This window comes from Dermacentor albipictus, chromosome 5, assembly GCF_038994185.2.
Source record: "Dermacentor albipictus isolate Rhodes 1998 colony chromosome 5, USDA_Dalb.pri_finalv2, whole genome shotgun sequence".
In the NCBI taxonomy this organism is placed as follows: domain Eukaryota; kingdom Metazoa; phylum Arthropoda; class Arachnida; order Ixodida; family Ixodidae; genus Dermacentor; species Dermacentor albipictus.
In genome coordinates this window covers 15460136-15479582 of record NC_091825.1, presented here as the reverse complement: position 1 = coordinate 15479582, position 19447 = coordinate 15460136, and the positions used below count along the sequence as shown (strand labels likewise).

At 46.1% G+C, this 19447-nt stretch overlaps 1 protein-coding gene across 2 annotated transcripts in view; it reads left to right on the top strand.

The window, feature by feature from the left end:
* Window positions 1–19447, top strand: part of LOC135906573 (epoxide hydrolase 1-like) — a 100303-nt gene that overhangs the window by 63665 nt on the left and 17191 nt on the right. For both annotated transcript variants that reach the window (XM_065438022.2, XM_065438021.2), the window contains exons 4-6: window positions 13494–13656; window positions 16394–16526; window positions 17906–18120. In XM_065438022.2, the coding sequence (XP_065294094.1) occupies window positions 13494–13656; window positions 16394–16526; window positions 17906–18120 (511 nt within the window). The remainder of the gene's footprint in view (window positions 1–13493; window positions 13657–16393; window positions 16527–17905; window positions 18121–19447) is intronic.

The window sequence follows — 19447 nt, the reverse complement described above, 5'->3', positions numbered from 1 at the left end:
ATCACCTGATTGATAGTGTGAATATGATCTATTGTTGAGTAGCCTTTACGAAATCCTGCCTGGTCCTTTGCTTGTCAGAAGTCTAAGGTGTTCTTTATCCTATTTGCGATTACCTTAGTAAATAGTTTGTAGGCACCTGACAGTAAGCTGATCGGCTCATAGTTTTTCAAGTCTTTGGCGTCCCCTTTCTTATGGATTAGGATTATGTTAGCGTTCTTCCAAGATTCCGGTACGCTCGAGGTCATGAGGCATTGCGTATAGAGGGTGGCCAGTTTCTCTAGAACAATCTGCCCACCATCCTTCAACAAGTCTGCTGTTACCTTATCCTCCCCAGCTGCCTTCCCCCTTTGCATATCTCCTAAGGCTTTCTTTACTTCTTCCGGCGTTACCTTTGGGATTTCTAATTCCTCTAGACTATTTTCTCTTCCATTATCGTCGTGGGTACCACTGGTACTGTATAAATCTCTATAGAACTCCTCAGCCACTTGAACTATCTTATGCATATTAGTAATGATATTGCCGGCTTTGTCTCTTAACGCATACATCTGATTCTTGCCAATTCCTAGTTTCTTCTTCACTGTTTTTAGGCTTCCTCCGTTCCTGAGAGTATGTTCAATTCTATCCATTTTATACTTCCTTATGTCAACTGTCTTACGCTTGTTGATTAACTTCGAAAGTTCTGCCAGTTCAATTCTAGCTGTAGGGTTAGAGGCTTTCATGCATTGGCGTTTCTTAATCAGATCTTTCGTCTCCTGCGATAGTTTACTGGCATCCTGCCTAATGGAGTTACCACCGACTTCCATTGCACACTCCTTAATGAGGTCTTCTGTTTACTAATAAATAGATTCTACAGAAGGTGAAACTTCTGCTCTATAACTCTTTATTTTTTTGCCACCTAAATTACGGCTGCCTGGTTTGGGGCACAACATCTGCCACTAATATTAATCGTATCTTTCGTCTGCAAATGAGAGCCATTCGTGTTGTGCGCAAAGTGCCATTTGACTTTCCGTGTAATTCATTATTTAAAGACTTAAACATACTTAAAGCTCTTGATCTCTTGAATTTTCGCTTAGCGTTAACATAAGGAATGCCAGAAAAACATTAACCACGTCAGGGGTATAGCCAACTTGACACGAAATAGAAGCCATTATGCTACAAGATTTCCGGAAGATTGGTTTGTGCCATACCCACGTACCAACTATGCCAAACAAAAGCTTTCATACACTTTACCGTACTTATTAAATAAGTTAATGAAGGATGGTATTGATGTCTTTTCTTGCAGTAAAAACATGTTAATAAATTACTTTGGTGCCTATTAGCATTTGATCTCTGTATAAGTAGGCTTCTTTTTATTGAGTTATGTATTTTTTCTATTGCTATATGCTGTATGTACACTTGTATGAGAACGTTTATTGTGTTTGTTTTGCTCTTTCTCTCTTACCCTCCCTTTTTTGCCATGTGTTTGTTTCCTGTTGCTGCTGTCAGGAGAAGGATTAAGGAGTACTCAAGTTGCTCTTTTGTAACTTTTTTCCTTATATCCTCCATAAACTTGCATATTTATGGAAATAAATTAATTAATTCATTCATTCACTTAAAAACCAAGCGCTTGTGGATGGCGCACGTTACCTACGGTTCTCGCCGGGTGAATCCTTTCGCATTCCATTCCAACGTCGCGGTTTTCAGCGCCGCCTGCAGCGCCGAGCAAAGCAAATGCGTCACTCAACACGTGCATCTGCGGACGTGCGCGCTCGATTTCGGACGCGTCGTAAGGGCACTCCAAGGCCACGTGGCGTGCGACCTGCTTTGCTAAGCAAACGTTACTCGATGTAACATGTTTGTTCCAAAGCAATAACTGAACTGTCACATTGAAAGCGTGCATAGTCGTATCTGACAGGTACCGGACGGTATGGTTTTGCAGAAGACAAGCCTCTATTTTTCGCTCGTGAGTTTAAAGGAAATAAAGAAGGGAGGGCAGAAATCAGGAAACAAACAAAACGTCGAGAATGCTCACTCTACGCTCGCATTCATTACTGGGATCACGTGCGTTGCATTAACCCTCAAAGAGGTACTACGGGCAAATATTAACTGAATATAGAGACAGATGAATGCCTCGAGATATCTAACGCGTTGGTATTATCATGCGCAAAGGTTTAGTAAGGGAGAAAATGAGGTGCGTAAGCAATTTGTGACTCTTCATGGATATGCCAGCACTCGTCCAATGACGGCACACGGCCTCGTTATATTTGGTCACAAGCATTCAACCGGTGACAATAAAAGAATAGTGCTATTTGTTGTGCTCTAGTTGCTTCGTACTTCTTGCGGTGGAAAAGACTCGTAAACAATTAAACAGACGACCGCACAGGAAAGAACGCCACGCGTAAAGAGTCGTGCACAAAACGACGGCAAATGGCGCCAGAGAACACGAGGGACGAGAAAAGGAGACAGGGACGATCGCAAGGCTCACTATGCAACTGCAGGTTAATTCCTTGAACGCGCACAATAAATGCTGGTTGTATAAGAATGAACAGAAGATACGCGCAGGTACAACCAGAAAGAAAAACATGCAGACACGCCACTGGAGTTGTCCAAGTATGTGTAAGCATTGTGCCAAGTGCTCGTATCCACGCAGGCCGGTGTGATTATCAATCTTCTGAAACCTGATCCGACCAGTATAAACCGTTGTCGACCCTAATCGGTCGATATCGACTTCATGGCACCCTTATCCCATCCTTGTATAACCTTATCAACCCTTAGCGTCTGGTATCAACTTTGTCAGACTTGATCTCACCCTTGTAAACCCTTATTGGTCGTTATTATTTCCTTTATAACATACTGCAGACCACATATCGGTCCTTGCAGGACCGATGTATTGCAATGTATCGCAATGTATCCGATCCTTCTCAACTTTATCGGGCATGATCCTAGCCTTAGCAACCCTTATGTGTCCTTATTAACTTTATCGAACTTGATCCTACTTTTATCAATTCTTATCGCTCTTTATCAACATTATCAAAATCGTTCTCACCATTATAAGCGCCTATCGTTCTTTAGCACCTTATATCCGCGTCGAGCCATCATCGGCCCTGATTTATTTATTTATTTACTTACTCAATACTACAGGCACCATTGCTGCCCAAGCAGGAGAGAGTCTACCAAAGATGCCTTTTCAACATATTTTAAAATTAAATGCAAGATGTGCATTGAACAACACATTTCGGTAAGTTATTCCATTCTTCGCTCGTAAGTGGAAAAAATGATTTCTGAAATATGTTATTGCGGGCAAAGTATGACTGGACTACTTTAGAATGAAAAATACGCGACCACCTTTGTGGAGCATGGGTAATATATGTGGCAGTTGCTAAACCTGTTTGATTATGAAACAACGAGTAAAAAAAAAATTCAGCCTGGTGATTTTACGGCGCACGGGGAGCGGATCCAGTCCAAGTTGGCCTACCATGCCAGAAAATGATGATGATGTTTTGTAATCGGTGCAAATAAATTGCGCAGCCAGGCGCTGAATTCGTTCAAGTTTATCAATTTCTTTATTAGTGAATGGGTCCCACACTATGGAAGCATACTCTAGAACTGGGCGCACGAGGGAACGATAAGCTTGCAGCTTGACAGATGAAGGTGACTTCTTTAGCTTTCTGCGTAGAAAGCAATGTTTTTTGAAGGTTTTGTTTCATATGATGTTATTATAGGTGTCCCATTTGAGGTAATTGTTAATTGTTATGCCTAAGTATTTCACAGAGGTAATAGGTTCAATGTTCCGATTACCAATGTGGTAAGTATAAAGTAGTGGTTTTCGTTTCAGTGTTATTGTCAATGACACTGTTTTGGAAAAGTTTGTTTGCATTCCTCTGTCGTGGCACCTGTCCACGAGTTTACAAAGGCTATTGTTAAGTGTATCCTGGCACGAAGAACTCCTGACAGCAGAATAAATGACACAATCATCAGCAAACAATTTCAGCTTGACATTAGGATCCAAATTTTTAGCAATATCATTTACATAGATAAGAAGCAGCAGGGGTTCCAACATTTACCCCTGTGGTACACCGGATAAGACAGGCATGCTATTAGATTTCAGACCATCGATTTCCACAAACTGAACACGATTCGCTAAATAAGCTTGAATCCAATGCACTATATTTTCTGGTAGTCCAAATGATTTAGGAATGTCAATTAGATTTGCATGTGGCACATGGTCAAATGCCTTTGACAAGTCTAGAAATATTGCGTCAATCTGCAGGCGGTCATCTATGTCACTGGCAAAGTCGTGTACAATGGATTACAATTGAGTTGAGGTTGAAAACTTCCTACGAAAGCCATGCTGAAAATGAACAAAGAATTATTCGCTTCCAAGTGGTTAGATATGTGCTTAGCGATAATATGCTCCGAGAACTTACAACATGTGCTTATGAGGGAAATAGGTCTGTAATTGTTAGGAATAAGCTTATCATCATCATCATCATCATCACAATCATCATCATCATCATCATCAGCCTGGTTACGCCCACTGCAGGGCAAAGGCCTCTCCCATACTTAACCAACAACCCCGGTCATGTACTAATTGTGGCCATGCCGTCCCTGCAAACTTCTTAATCTCATCCGCCCACCTAACTTTCTGCCGCCCCCTGCTACGCTTCCCTTCCCTTGGGATCCAGTCCGTAACCCTTAATGACCATCGGTTATCCTCCCTCCTGATTACATGTCCTGCCCATGCCCATTACTTTTTCTTGATTTCAACAAAATGTCATAACTCGTGTTTGTTCCCTCACCCAATCTGCTCTTTTCTTATCTCTTAACGTTACACCTATCATTCTTCTTTCCATAGCTCGTTGCGTCGTCCTCAATTTCAGTAAAACTTTTTTCGTAAGCCTCCAGGTTTCTGCCCCGTAGGTGAGTACTGGTAAGACACAGCTATTATACACTTTTCTCTTGAGGGATAATGGCAACCTGCTGTTCATGATCTGAGAATGCTTGCCAAACGCACCCCAGCCCATTCATATTCTTCTGATTATTTCCGTCTCATGATCGGGATCTGCCGTCACTACCTGCCCTAAGTAGATGTATTCCCTTACTACTTCCAGTGCCTCGCTGCCTATTGTAAATTGCTGTTTTCTTCCGAGACTGTTAAACATTATTTTAGTTTTCTGCAGATTATTCTTTAGACCCACTCTTCTGCTTTGCCTCTCCAGGTCAGTGAGCATGCATTGCAATTGGTCCCCTGAGTTACTAAGCAAGGCAATATCATCAGCGAATCGCAAGTTACTATGGTATTCTCCATCAACTTTTATCCCCAATTCTTCCCAATCCAGGTCTCTGAATACCTCCTGTAAACACGCTGTGAATAACATTAGAGAGATCGTATCTCCCTGTCTGACGCCTTTCTTTATTGGGATTTTGTTGCTTTCTTTATGGAGGACTACGGTGGCTCTGGAGCCGCTATAGATATCATTCGGTATTTTTAGATACGGCTCGTCTACACCCTGATTCCGTAATGCCTCCATGACTGCTGAGGTTCTGAGAGAATCAAACGCTTTCACGTAATCAATGAAAGCTATATATAAGGGTTCGTTATATTCCGCACATTTCTCTATCACCTGATTGATAGTGTGAATATGATCTATTGTTGAGTAGCCTTTACGAAATCCTGCCTGGTCCTTTGCTTGTCAGAAGTCTAAGGTGTTCTTTATCCTATTTGCGATTACCTTAGTAAATGGTTTGTAGGCATTGGACAGTAAGCTGATCGGTCTATAATTTTTCAAGTCTTTGGCGTCCCCTTTTTTATGGATTAGGATTATGTTAGCGTTCTTCCAAGATTCCGGTACGCTCGAGGTCATGAGGCATTGCGTATAGAGGGTGGCCAGTTTCTCTAGAACAATCTGCCCACCATCCTTCAACAAATCTGCTGTTACCTGATCCTCCCCAGCTGCCTTCCACCTTTGCATATCTCCCAAGGCTTTCTTTACTTCTCCCGGCGTTACCTTTGGGATTTCGAATTCCTCTAGACTATTTTCTCTTCCATTATCGTCATGGGTGCCACTGGTACTGTATAAATCTCTATAGATCTCCTCAGCCACTTGAACTATCTCATCCATATTAGTAATGATATTGCCGGCTTTGTCTCTTAACGCATACATCTGATTCTTGCCAATTCCTAGTTTCTTCTTCACTGTTTTTAGGCTTCCTCCGTTCCTGAGAGCATGTTCAATTCTATCCATATTATACTTCCTTATGTCAGCTGTCTTACGCTTGTTGATTAACTTCGAAAGTTCTGCCAGTTCTATTCTAGCTGTAGGGTTAGAGGTTTTCATACATTGGCGTTTCTTGGCCAGATTTTTCGTCTCCTGCGATAGTTTACTGGTATCCTGCCTAACGGAGTTACCACCGACTTCCATTGCACACTCCTTAATGATGCCCACAAGATTGTCGTTCATTGCTTCAACACTAAGGTTCTCTTCCTGAGTTAAAGCCGAATACCTGTTCTGTAGCTTGATCTGGAATTCCTTTATTTTCCCTCTTACCGCTAACTCATTGATCGGCTTCTTATGTACCAGTTTCTTCCGTTCCCTCCTCAGGTCTAGACTAATTCGAGTTCTTACCATCCTGTGGTCACTGCAGCGCACCTTGCCGAGCACGTCCACATCTTGTATGATGCCAGGGTTAGCGCAGAGTATGAAGTCTATTTCATGTCTAGTCTCGCCGTTCGGGCTCCTCCACGTCCACTTTCGGCTATCCCGCTTGCGGAAGAAGGTATTCATTATCCTCATATTATTCTGTTCCGCAAGCTCTACTAATAACTGTGCCCTGCTATTCCTAGTGCCTATGCCATATTCCCCCACTGCCTTGTCTCCAGCCTGCTTCTTGCCTACCTCGGCATTAAAGTCGCCCATTAGTATAGTGTAATTAGTTTTCACTCTACCCATCGCTGATTCTACGTCTTCATAGAAGCATTCGACTTCCTGGTCATCATGACTGGATGTTGGGGCGTAGACCTGTACAAACTTCATTTTGTACCTCTTATTAAGTTTCACAACAAGACCTGCCACCCTCTCGTTAATGCTATAGAATTCCTGTATGTTACCAGCTATATTCTTATTAATCAGGAATTCGACTCCTAGTTCTCTTTTCTCCGCTAAGCCCCGGTAGCACAGGACGTTCCCGCTTTTTAGCACTGTATATGCTTCTTTTGGCTTCCTAGCTTCACTGAGCCCTATTATATCCCATTTACTGCCCTTAATAGCACTGCTAGACTCGCCTCACTAGATAACGTTCAAGCGTTAAACGTTGCCAGGTCCATATTCCAATGGCGGCCTGTCAGGAGCCAGTGATTCTTAGCACGCTCTGCTGCGTCGCAGGTCTGACCGCCGCCGTGGTCAGTTGCTGCGCAGCTGCTGGGGACTGAGGGCCGGGGTGTGATTATTGTGTTCATATAGGAGGTTGTGGCCAAGTACTGCACCAGGGTGGCCAATCCTGCTCTGGTGAGGGAGTGTGTTACCGGTTCTGGTCACCGGGATCAGGCCACACTCCAGGCCTGTGTGTGCAATTTTATCAACACGCGGATTTTTTTTTAATCTGGTGGAAAATTGCCAACACCGGGATTCGAACCACGGACGTCTTGCACGCGAGGCGCGTGTTCTACCTCTACGCCACCGCTTGACTGCTGTTACGTTTCGCCTACGACGCGCGGGGTAGCCGGCGCGGATGCAACGGACGCCGGGGCTTCGTTCAAAGCGGCGGACATTTTGGCCCGTTCGGAGCGGCCGCAACGCATCCCCGCGAAGCGCGTCCCGGCATGTTCAGTGCCACGTGTCTTTGTGTGTGCGTGTGTGTGTGTGTGCCCACGCTTGTCAAAGCGCGGCAGCCGGGGAGAGGAGCTCCCCAAGTGTGAAGCGAGGAGGTCTGACCGGCGCCGGCCCGGCTGATGCGTCACTGCACTGGTCTCTACATGTCTCTCAGTCCGTCCGTGCCTCGCTGTCACGTGGAGTCATCCCGTGACCTTCCTTCTTGCCCGCGACGCCAAGAGAGGGGCTCCGATTTCTTCTGTTGAGTAGCGTGCTCTCCCGTCTCTCCACTTCGGTCGACCTGACCGGCCGCTCTTTTGCGATGCTAGAATAAACAAGTTGTTCTGTTAGCAGTCGGCTCATGCTTTGCCGGGACCTTCGGATGCTTCCAGTGTGCCCCAGGCCGCCAGGCCAACGCTACCCTTGGGGCTTGCGACCCATTTGCAACAACGGGCGCCAGCGGTCCGATTGCAATAACGGGTGTCAGCACTGAGGTTCCAACAGCTGGTGGCAGCGCTGGGATTCCAACAGCCGGTGCCATCAGTGGGATCACAACACAGCCTAAGCTTATCACCCGGATTTAAACACCGATGTTACCGTGGCCGTAGGCCAGTTTTTTTGGTACTGTGCTCTGTTTAAGGGATGCATTAAAAATAATGTATAGGAATTTAGAAGTTAGTCCGGAGCAGCGTCGTAGAAAGTTAGGCAAGCCGTCGGGTGCAGGCGATTTTTTACGTCGATATCAAGCAACATAGAAAAAATTGCTTCGCGACTAATTGAAACGTCAGGAATTGATTGAGATGCACATGGCGTATATGATTTATCATGGGCGCTGAGTACTGAAAGTCGAGTGAATGCTTCTTAAAATGTGTCATTTAATTCATTGACGATATCATTAAGATTATAATTTACGCTCTTGTTTATTCTTAGCTGCTGAACACTTCGATTAGAGTCAGACAGCAAAAGCCAGAACTTGTCTGGGAAGTTTTTTTTGAGAATGTAATCATAGTCTGAATATGAAATTTGTCACGGGCGTTACGTAGTTTGATCAGTAAAGCATCCCTTAAAGAGCGGAATTCGGTAGTCTGAGCTAGCTTATACTTGCGTTTGCGCTTTATTCTGCGTTTGAGATTAATAATTTCACTAGTGATCCGTGAATTACGACGTTTAGTTTTCTTTCTACGCGTCAGTACGAATTTATCAATACAATACTTAACAACACAGTTTTATACTTGTACCAAAGAAGCGTGACGTCATCATCGCGTTTAAATTCATCAAGAGAAAAGTTTAAGCAATAAAAGATGGATTCGTCATCAGCCGATGAAAAATCTAGAAAGGACTGCGTGATGGGTTTAACTTGGATGCCTTTTTGTATATCTAAGTCCACATGTACAAGTTTGTGGTCAGCTTTACCTTCAGTTAAGACAACAGTAGGATTTTCCGACAAGCATTTGATTAATACAAGATGAAGAATTGATTGGGTAAGGTCTGTGACACGTGTGGGATGTAGTACAACCCGTTTAACATCATAGAATCAAGGAGGACGTGTGCATTGTCAGCATCATGAGAGACAGAGATCGATAGCTGTTCCCAATCGACGCTAGGTAGATTGAAGTCACCGGCCATCAAAAATTTATGACTATAGATCGGAGCATGCGCTTTAGGTAGACGGCAAGAGATTCCACGAATGACATTGGGCTTTGGGAGGCTTGTACACGACACCGGCTAAAATAGAAAAATCTCGATATTTAACGTCAAACCAAATGCTTTCGTGCTGTCGTATGTTTGGAAGCTGGACACAATTTATCGCCCTTTTCGCGATCAAGGCAACGCCCCCTCCTCTCCCAGTGCGGTCGTGTCTAATTATTTTGTGGGATGGGGCATTTATTTCTGAGTCATTTATCTGCGGTGTCAACCAAGTTTCTGTGACTGCAAAAATGTGTGGGCCATAGAGGATGAAGATATCTTCTAATTGGTTTGACTTGTTGGCAAGACTGCTTCCAACAGGCAAGATAAAACGGAGCGTCTCTGTTTGCAATCAAGGACCAGCTCTAGGCAGATTAGTCGGAAGTAGCATAACAGGCTGCGAGGTCGCCGCATCCCAAACGTAAATAGTGTGGTCTACCCGAAGTCGCTCATAGTCAAGAGAAACTTTACGGCCTTTAGCTTTAAACTGTTTGTCATGTTGCCATAGTTTAGAACGTTTTTTTTAAAGTAGCCACACAAAAGTCGTGGCTAACAGAAATAGCTGAGCCTTTCAGTTTGAATGAATTATGTACGACGCGCAAATTCTCATTGTAATCAAAGAAGTTCATTATGAGTGGTCTAGGTTTATCAGGCCGTTATTTCCCTATTCTATGCACCCTTTCTATGGTACTGACCGATAATCCCAGCTTTATGCGGATGAGGTCTTCAGTAATTTTGTGCTTTAAGGTGCCCGGACTCTCGCAGTCAGATTCAGGAAGGCCCAAAACAACTAAATTGCTGCGCCGACTTCTGTCTTCGAACTCGTCCAATTTCTTTTGTTGCGCGTTGATAACTTTCTTTAGATAAGTAACTTCAGTTTTTAATTGGCTGATTGCTTCGGTATGCCGTGCGAGCACATTTAGCGTATCATTTAATTAATTGAAATGGGCGCTCATTGATTTTTCGAGATCAGAATGTGACGAGGGCATATAACCCTTCATCACTCAACTTTATCAACTAATTATATCAACATATAACTTTTATCAACTAATTAGCTGCTTATCTGTCTGTGCTGCGCGACGCGCAGTACAGACAGATAAGAGGGCGGTGGAATTTCGGTCGGTGAAGGAATGCCCCAACGGAAAGTGCATCCTGCGACCACCAACGCTTCGGGCAGGTGACGTGTTTGGAAATAAATTTTCGCAAAACAGGAATTTTTCTGACGTCTAGAAGGCTCTAAGAAAGCCGTACATGTGGTCCTAAAGAGGGCTTTTAGTCCACTATCACCAAATATTTCAACAAAGCCGTCATAGAAACTGTTCTCCTTGACATTTGTTTTGCACCGCCGGAGCAGCCGGTACAACACATTCATACGGTTCAGATATATTCACGTTCTGCAAGCGCAGGTGTTTAGCCAAATGGGTAAGACACACGGCTTCTGGGCGCGGGGTCGCAGGTTCAAAACTCATCACTGCTAACGTTTTACAGCGAAGCTGTTTGTGGCTATGGTTCCATGCATCTTTCGTGTCCGCCAGCAAAACTGTGTGAGCAAGAACTATCATCATCAGCAATGGCTCGTTGCCGTGGCTCACGCGTTCGTCGTCGTCTTCTTCCGCGGCTGGCTCCGGTGGCGCCCATCGCGTTCTGTCCCTCTCCCTCTGCGAAGGCGCTGGCGACACTGGCCCACTGCCCTCGCTGCGTTTATTTCGTTCTCAAATTATTTGCCTAGCGGGGATGTAGAACATGTCGAGATGGAAGCCTCCCCGGAAAATCTGCGGGCGCGGCGGTCGGCCGCGCTGCTCTGCTCGGAACTCCACGGCGAACTATTGTGCCGTCCAGCGGGCAACAGCTCCTCGCGGCCCCTCCCAGTCGCCGGGTTCCCAATAAAGTTATCTCACTCTATCGCGAAATGAAAATACAAATGTATATAATGAATGTACAACACGAATGAACGCGGATGTATAAAAATAAATGTGTGTGCGTCACGATGACCACCGATCAAGACAATGTGTTCGTAACTTTGTTCAGAATTCTGTCTCACGTCTCTGCCGTGTACTACACAGCTTCGCTGGTCATCCACCTTCACGTGGAATGGCTCATGATTTTTTTCTTTTGAAAATTTCCCTTCGATTTTATTGTTTTTTTCTTTATAGCGCGAATCGTGTTACGCGTTACACACAGACAGACAAGACTGATGGACAAATTTTCTGGGTGAGTGGCCTATAATGCTCACGCATTAAAAAGAGCAACAGAAGCAAGCCTATGCTGCGGGTGCATGACACAAGACATGTTGGCAAAAAATGCACCCAGCCTTTTAATTTCAAGTGAGTGACTCTGGGAAGGGGCGACATGTGTCCGCATCTTACTCCGTGATCTACTGATGTCCGAGCGTCATTAAAACTTCTTTCTGGGCGAGTCCCCTTCACTTTTGCCTTTCCTCTCATGTAAGGTATCCGTCGTCCGTCAATAAAATTTAGTTGACAGTCAGCGCTTGTGTCTCGTTTTTGTTACTTTGTGGTTTGCGCTTTTACGATTTTTATGTCCGAGCGTCAATTGTGCAGACCACATTAAAGCGCCGCCGCCCGCCATCTTTCTCATTGACGTATGACGCGCCTTACATCCTCTATCCTCGAGCCGCGCTGCATCTACCTCTCCTACATAGCAGGACTTTACTGCACTTCTGTGCTCCATTTCCCTTGGCGCTCTCTCGTGACGCTATGTGCCTCCTCCCCTTCCACCTGTGTCGGCCTCCTCTCCATTCCTGTCCCTTTTTTGCCGCACAAAAGCCGACAGACGGGTTTTCGCTCGCATCAGCGCTCTAAGCGAACTCATTGAAAAAGACTGGTTTGACGACTCGTAGAAGAATACTTCCCATTGAAGGAAAAAAAATGCTCACTGATGTTGCTCTTGACAACGCAGCACGTGTCGAAAACTTTTGTTTTTCTCGGCCACAGATCCGCGCGCTCGTTCACGTTTTGGTTGTTTCGGTATTGCATAGCGCTGGTGGTGCTGACTGCAAGCAGCAGAAGAATGCCTGTTCTATGCGATGCCATGAGCTTAAATCGCTGAACTATAACCCAGCATCACCAGCCAAAGTATCGTCAAGAGGTTAATCAACAACGTCCATGGTGGGAGTCTTTTAAGACCATTAGGTCTGGAGGGAGAGGAATCCATGAGATGCCACCCACATTCATTGTTTTGTTAGTGGGCCTCCTTAAGCTGTAATTTATGCGTCTGCGGGTGTGACCGATATAGTTCTTTGCACAAGTGAGGGGAATTATACGGCTGATGTAGTGCTTTCAGTGAACCTGTTTGCATGCTTTTTTTCCGCAGGCCCTTTCTTCGGGCTCTGTCTTCCTGCTCAGGCTTACTAAATTTAATGCGCTGAAAAACAAAAAACGTAACAAAACAGGGTAGTGTTACTGCTTCAAGCAGCCTCTTTTAGTCGGTGAGAAAAACCACTGTAGGAGATGGTGGCAACATTCATTTTGACAGTGGCAGCGTGCTTGTACCATTCACATACTTGGATCCTTTTTCTTGTGCTTTCTTAAGCAACCTTTCGGTGACTATCACGGCCACGTGTCTAGGGTATCCAGCATCGTTTAAATATGTGACTTGTGGTTCCAAGTTATTGTGCATAAAATGCTGACATGACCTCCTCAATGCTTCACTGAAGTAGATCTTGGCTATTTTCCTCTTTGCAAATTATGTTTGCGTAACGCTAGCACGTTTTGTTACCGGTGAGTTATTGTCAAGGAGTATAGTCTTCCCGTTCGAGTCTGTTCACCAGGCGAGCTATCGGAGCTGGCTTCGCCGGTGGCAACACGAGCGAGCTAGGACTGCGATTACGCACGCGATAACCTTTGTCCAAATTCGATCTCCCATGTTGGACTTGGGAAGCTCTAGTGAACGCTACATGTTGGTGCTGCTGTATGTTGAAGTCATTTGCACCTGAGTGGTGGGTGGCGTGCGGAAGGAGCAGAGCTTCTCTACAGTGCGAGTTCTTCTGTTTTGATGCAGACCAAGGTGTACACCTTGCTGATGATTCATGGCTGGCCGGGATCGGTGGTCGAGTTCTTGAAGATCGCCAGACAGCTGGCGACTCCCAAGCAGGGGGTCGCGTTCGAGGTCATTTGCCCCTCCATCCCAGGATACGGGTTCTCCGAGGCACCGCACAGAAAAGGTACAGCGTTCTGTGTCAATACAACAACGCTGCCGGGGCTTCCCTGCGTTTGCTCCTGCGCGAAGTGGTGCAGTTAACTCCGTGTCCTTTTTGCGGAGCAGATACTCAATAAGCGTTACTTGCTGCAAACGACAATTTCGCATATGCCAAAACGCTTAATAGCAACAAAATAAAGTAAATTTAGCACTGAATGGTGTATTTTATATCTTATTTTGTTTTAAATGCTGTATTTATAGAGAAGTTTCTTGTTCCTCTAGCTTAAACGCAAATAAAGCTGTTTTATTGACTTCAGGAACGGCTGTTAGGCGCACATTTCGTCTTCTTAGCGCTGCCTTCATTGACACAGTCTGCAAGTACACTGCGCCAGTGGACGTATATCGTGGCGTAAACACAAATCCCGGAGAGGTTCCACAGAAGAAAACTGCTTTGAACAACGAATATTTGGCGTTTTTGCGGCCGCTTCGCCTAATATGAACAAACCGCTCCCTCGGTTTCACACAAAGCAGCCAACTCTGCGGAAACACGCTAGTGCGGCCATAGAACTCTTGCTCCGCGTGTTTTGCAGTGCAGTTGTTTTCCATCTGCAATGTTATCTACAGAATAACTACTGCAGATGAGGACGACTTACCGCCGAGATAACCGCCGGAACTTTGCTGCCAATGTAGTTCCCTTCCCGTGAAGGGGGCAAACGGGTTCGAAACGGCGACCCGTGTGGTATGGTGGCTAGATACGTGCGGCCTGCAGCGGGCAGGCCGGATGCCGCCTAGTCGTCCGAGGACGTACAATTCATGTGAAGCGGAAGTCTGCGGGAAACCTCGATGAAAACCGCTTCCGCGGTAAAATGTTTCAAGTATAAATCAACTTGTAGTCCATTCGCCGCGACATTGGGAGCTGTCGCCGTCTGGTGAACACTGGCAGAACCACGCTCAGTGTGGATTGCCCATCGCGTTGTCCGCTAGCCTTCCTACTTGTTGTGCACTATGGCGTGCATCTTCTGTGAAGACTGTTCGGTAGTTTCAGCAAGATTAGCCCAAGTACATGGCTTGCGCCGTCATCTTTGCATTGCAATGTGATTAGTGAATGCTTATATCTATGTCGCGTTGTGTGGTCATCATCTGTAGCTGAATGAGGCGCTGCGTTAGTCATACGCTGGTTTCGACCTTGGAGTTGTGTAATGTATCTCAAGAATTGCAGCTACGTGTAGGGTGGCCCCTTGGGCGCTGACCGGGCACGCATCCGCTGTTAAATATGAGAGAAATACGAAATTCTGCAATAAACCCCAGGCATCCGTCGCACCCAAGACGAACCACCGTCCGCGCATGGACGGAGCAGTTTTTGAGTATCGCTTTTGGAAAGATGCTTTAGCGGCAGCTGCTGAAATAATGCAAAAGTAAGGCTCGCTTACTTGTAAGGAAGCAGGGCATTCCAGCTGGCATAACTTCAAGTCGAGCAGACGCGCTGGGTGCGACGGTGCAGATTTTCGAAGGCAGACGATGCTTTGTCGGCCACTTGCTTCCACATGCACAGGGACAGTCTTGGACTTTCACCGATTTGTGATAAGAACCCGCGAAGATAAGAATCTTGCGCTGCCCGCAAATCGGCGATGCCGGTCATGCGCCTTTGAACTATCACATGCCGCGGAACACGACAGTTGAGGAGGACGGTATACGCGGCGCGTCCATATAGCAATGACGGCGGACGCGAGAGGGTTGCACTTGTGGTGACAGTGGTCGGACGGGACCTGCCAGGGTTCGTGATCTTTAAATGGGAGACTTCGTCGACGTTTACCTGGTGACACGTCGAACTGGCATGTGCTCCGGGATGAGTTATTGCTAGCAGGCGTTATTCGCCTCATTGAAAGCTTATAAAGATAGGTGTAACTGTGTCGAGTGGTCAGTCAGCTGTCACAGACACGCAGCCAATGTCTCAGTGATTATGTGCGCTGCGCTGCTCGGCTCAAGGTCGCGGGTTCGACGCCGGCTGCTGCATTTAAATGGGGGCCAGATTAAAAACGCTTGTGAACCGTGCATTTGAGTGCGCGTTAAAGAAGCCGACGCTTCAAAATGAATCCGGAGTCCTCCACTACGGCGTGGCCTCATAGTGAGGTCGTGGTTTCGGCAAGTAAAATGCCAAACTTTCATTTAATATTGATATTTTAGTAAACTTTAGAACGGTGCAGCTTTTGTCGCTTTTATTATTAATTTTCTTACAAGTTGTGGCTAGCACAGCGTAGCCTAGTCGCTTTTTGTCATTACACCTGATTTAGTTGACGAAGTTTTCATATCCATAGTACGTTCTAATTATAAAGACGTGAGTAAACATAAAATTTGCAGGTAAAATAAGTTTTAGTAAGTAAAATAAGACACTGGGCGGATAAGTAAAGGTAAATAAGTAAAACAAGACACTGGGCAGATTTGTTTATTCTACATTAGGGGTATGTGTTTTTTTAACATACGCTATACTTCCATTTATCTATCGAACGAAGGTACAGATGCTGGTCTTGCCGAATGCGCATTAATAAAAGATACACAGAGACTACATGAATATTAGTATAGCTAAGGTAGATGCATCTTCGATACCTTGACTTAGGAACCAGTGCTATCATGCCATCTTCATTTTAGCAAAGCGGAGCGGCAACAACCACTTGGGAGGCAGCGTTTTGCGGATGCCACCGAGTGTCCCGCGACGAGGGCCGCCACTCCCATAGTGGAACCTAATCGTGAGAGACTCTGTGCAGGTTTCAATGGTCTCGAGGCAGCCCGTGTGTTCGTAAAGCTTATGGACCGTCTGGGACGGAAGAAGTTCTACGTGCAGGGAGGAGATTGGGGAGCGATGATTGCGAAGCTCATGGCCACCTACTATCCTGACAGGTAAGCCACTTGGCCGGCTTGTTACGGCGGCCTTCGCATCTTGCAATTCACGAGTCGGTCGTGACAACACGGGACACTTGGCCGAAAATGACACGAAACGATAACGGGACACAAAGGAAAATGACACGAAAAAGATTGTTCACATTGGCTGTCTTAAACCAGCACATACAGTAGGCATGGTCATGCTACGCGTAACAGGAACGACAATGAGTTGGGGCCGCAGCTGGAGGAAGAAGGCGCAGCCACACGGGTGTCAAAAACATATTAAACTATTAAAACTTGTTCCTGCAAATAACTTATCCGCACGCAAGAAACCCACGCCACAAGTTGTCTGCAGCTGTCAATAAATATTTGTGACCGCTGTACACCGAGCCACAAACGGCGCAGGAAAGTCGCGAGCAAATATCTCGAGACCACGTCATGAGCGAGAAATTAGAAATAGCACAGATGTGGCAACCTAATATTGTCTCAGTCCACTTCCTTGGTCGAACGGTCGGGCGCACGCAGGCTGTAATACTTTATTTCAGCCTGCATGCCTAGCCCATACTAAACACACAAATAATAATTAAAGAAAATAATGTTGGCATCCACGGCTTTCAGACCTTTTCGCTTACGAATGTGCGCTTGTATCGAATGAATGTAAATGTGAATTCCCGAAGTTACTGAAACTGCACTGCGTTAATTTATAAGCTTACTCCGTCGCAGACACAGCTGCGAAAGCGCTGCTTGTCCGCCATGTTGCGGAATCGAAGCGATAAAAAAAGGCGATTTTTTTTTGTGGAATATTGCATCAAGAGATGGAGTTTTAAGAATTGCGGAAATAATTGATCGATACTCCTGTGACGCCCCGCCGCAATAATGCCATTGCAAGCACCAATAATTTGAAAGTTATCGAACGAAATTTAGTTGAGGAACGGACGCACGTGACCGCCCGCATCGCTTAAATGTTACTTAAAGATATTTCCATCAAAAGCATGTTACCCGATATGAGTTTCTGTTGGATTTTCAAAAATGCAATTCCTCGGCTACTGTATTCGACTTGGTAGTGCTTCTTCAAATCTTTATATATATAGCTCTTTTCATACCACCGCTACAATGATACCGGTTAGACATAGTTCCTATAAAGACATCGATGCAACAAAGAAAATGGCGTGCTTCTGCTCCATAGGGTATCCTTGAGCGGAGAAGTTGTCCATCACGCGCGCGCGCAGACGCAAGAGCCATGCACACGCTAGCGCATGTTTGCACATTTCCAGCGGTGCTTCTCAGTCCACAAGATGCTTTACACACGCGAGCCTCGAAGGTGCAGCATGCCTTTTCGAGCCACACACTCAGCGGGGAGGAATGCGTGGGAACTGACGGCGTGCCGCTCCGTGCAGAGTGCTGGGCGCGCACATGAACATGATGGACGTGGAGTGGAGCCCGCTGGTGATGCTCAAGCTGCTCGTCGGCTCCTTCTTCCCGTCGCTGGTGCTGGGTGGCGGTGAGCAGCAGCTGGGGGCCGCCTCGGCGCTGCCCGTCTGGCCCAAGGTGATGCAACTGCTGCGGGAGAGCGGCTACATGCACCTGCACGCCACGAAGCCCGACACCATCGGTACGTACTGTTTAGCCGAGGCCCGAAAGTGGAGGTGAACGCTCTCAGACAGCGTTTCTGCCATCTTTAAACCCAAACCAAACTGGAGAGAGGAGCCAGTTCTACCACAGGTTCGGCCGAGGGTCATTTTTCCTCAAATTCTGCGAGCGTGCAAGTCGCTGCGCTGACGACATCTCTTGTGTCAATTCATCGCAGCGCGCAGTGGAGTGTTACCTCAGTCGGGTAGCGCGCCACTGTGATCTCATCATATCCAGCTTTTCTGCACACGTACCGACTAGCGCCCCAAGCGGCCCCGGCACGAAGCCACCGCGGTTTCAATAGAAGGCGTGGGTTTTTCCCGAATAACAAAAGCTGCAGGTCGATTATTGAAAAAGGCAGTTGACAGACATTCCAATACTTTCGTGTAGTTTGCTCGGTCGAAATCTGGAATGACGTAACAATGGGCGAAAGTTGTATCTCCTACAGTCAAGGCCTTTTCCAGTCACCGCTTTCGCTTTGTAGCAGCTTCAATGATGGCTTCGGGGGGCAAACGCGAGATATTCCGCCTATCCCATTACGGAGGACCAAACTTGCATTCACGTATCCATGCAATGCAGTGGACACGGTGTATGTATGTGAGCACGCCATGTGCAGGTCAGAACAACATAGCGAACTCAATGAGGGATGCAACAGTGCGCTTGCGGCCCACTATGTACGGGTGTCGTGTGCTCGAACACATGTATATCCTTCACTATGGTGGCGGGAGCTCGATGTGTGCACAGGATGGCTGGTATTATGGAAAATATCTATTGAAGAGATCGACCGTCCATCACATGATGTGTTGACTGCTCTTAAAAGCGCGTTAACTAATTTTAGAAATTCGCGGCACGCCGCCCTGGAATGGCAACCCTAATAGGGCGAGCACCGAGCTAAGAACTATAAAACCAGAACAAAGAAGTCAACGCCCCGTGTTCTGGCGTATGGAACAACTGTCTGTAATTCCACAGCTTCATTTCTTGAGGATGTCTAGTGTTCGTTGACGTGAGAGCCAGGCATGGCCAAAGAGTGCAAGATTCACTTCCTGACAAAAAAAGAGGTATGCGTGGAAGCTTGCAAATGAGGGCTGCTACTGGCCATACAACCTGGCCCGTTTAACTCCGCCTGTGTGTATTCAGTTTACAGTCTGTAGCCTACGTAGTGTCGCTGTTAGCGCCTATGTATCAATTATTCAATTGATGGGCTGCGCTTTGTGCAGTAAAGACTCTTGGTGTTCCTAATTTGTGTGGAAGTGGCGTAGCATATAGAAATGGCACATAGCCAAAGTAATGTTCCTTGGATGCCTTGTGGG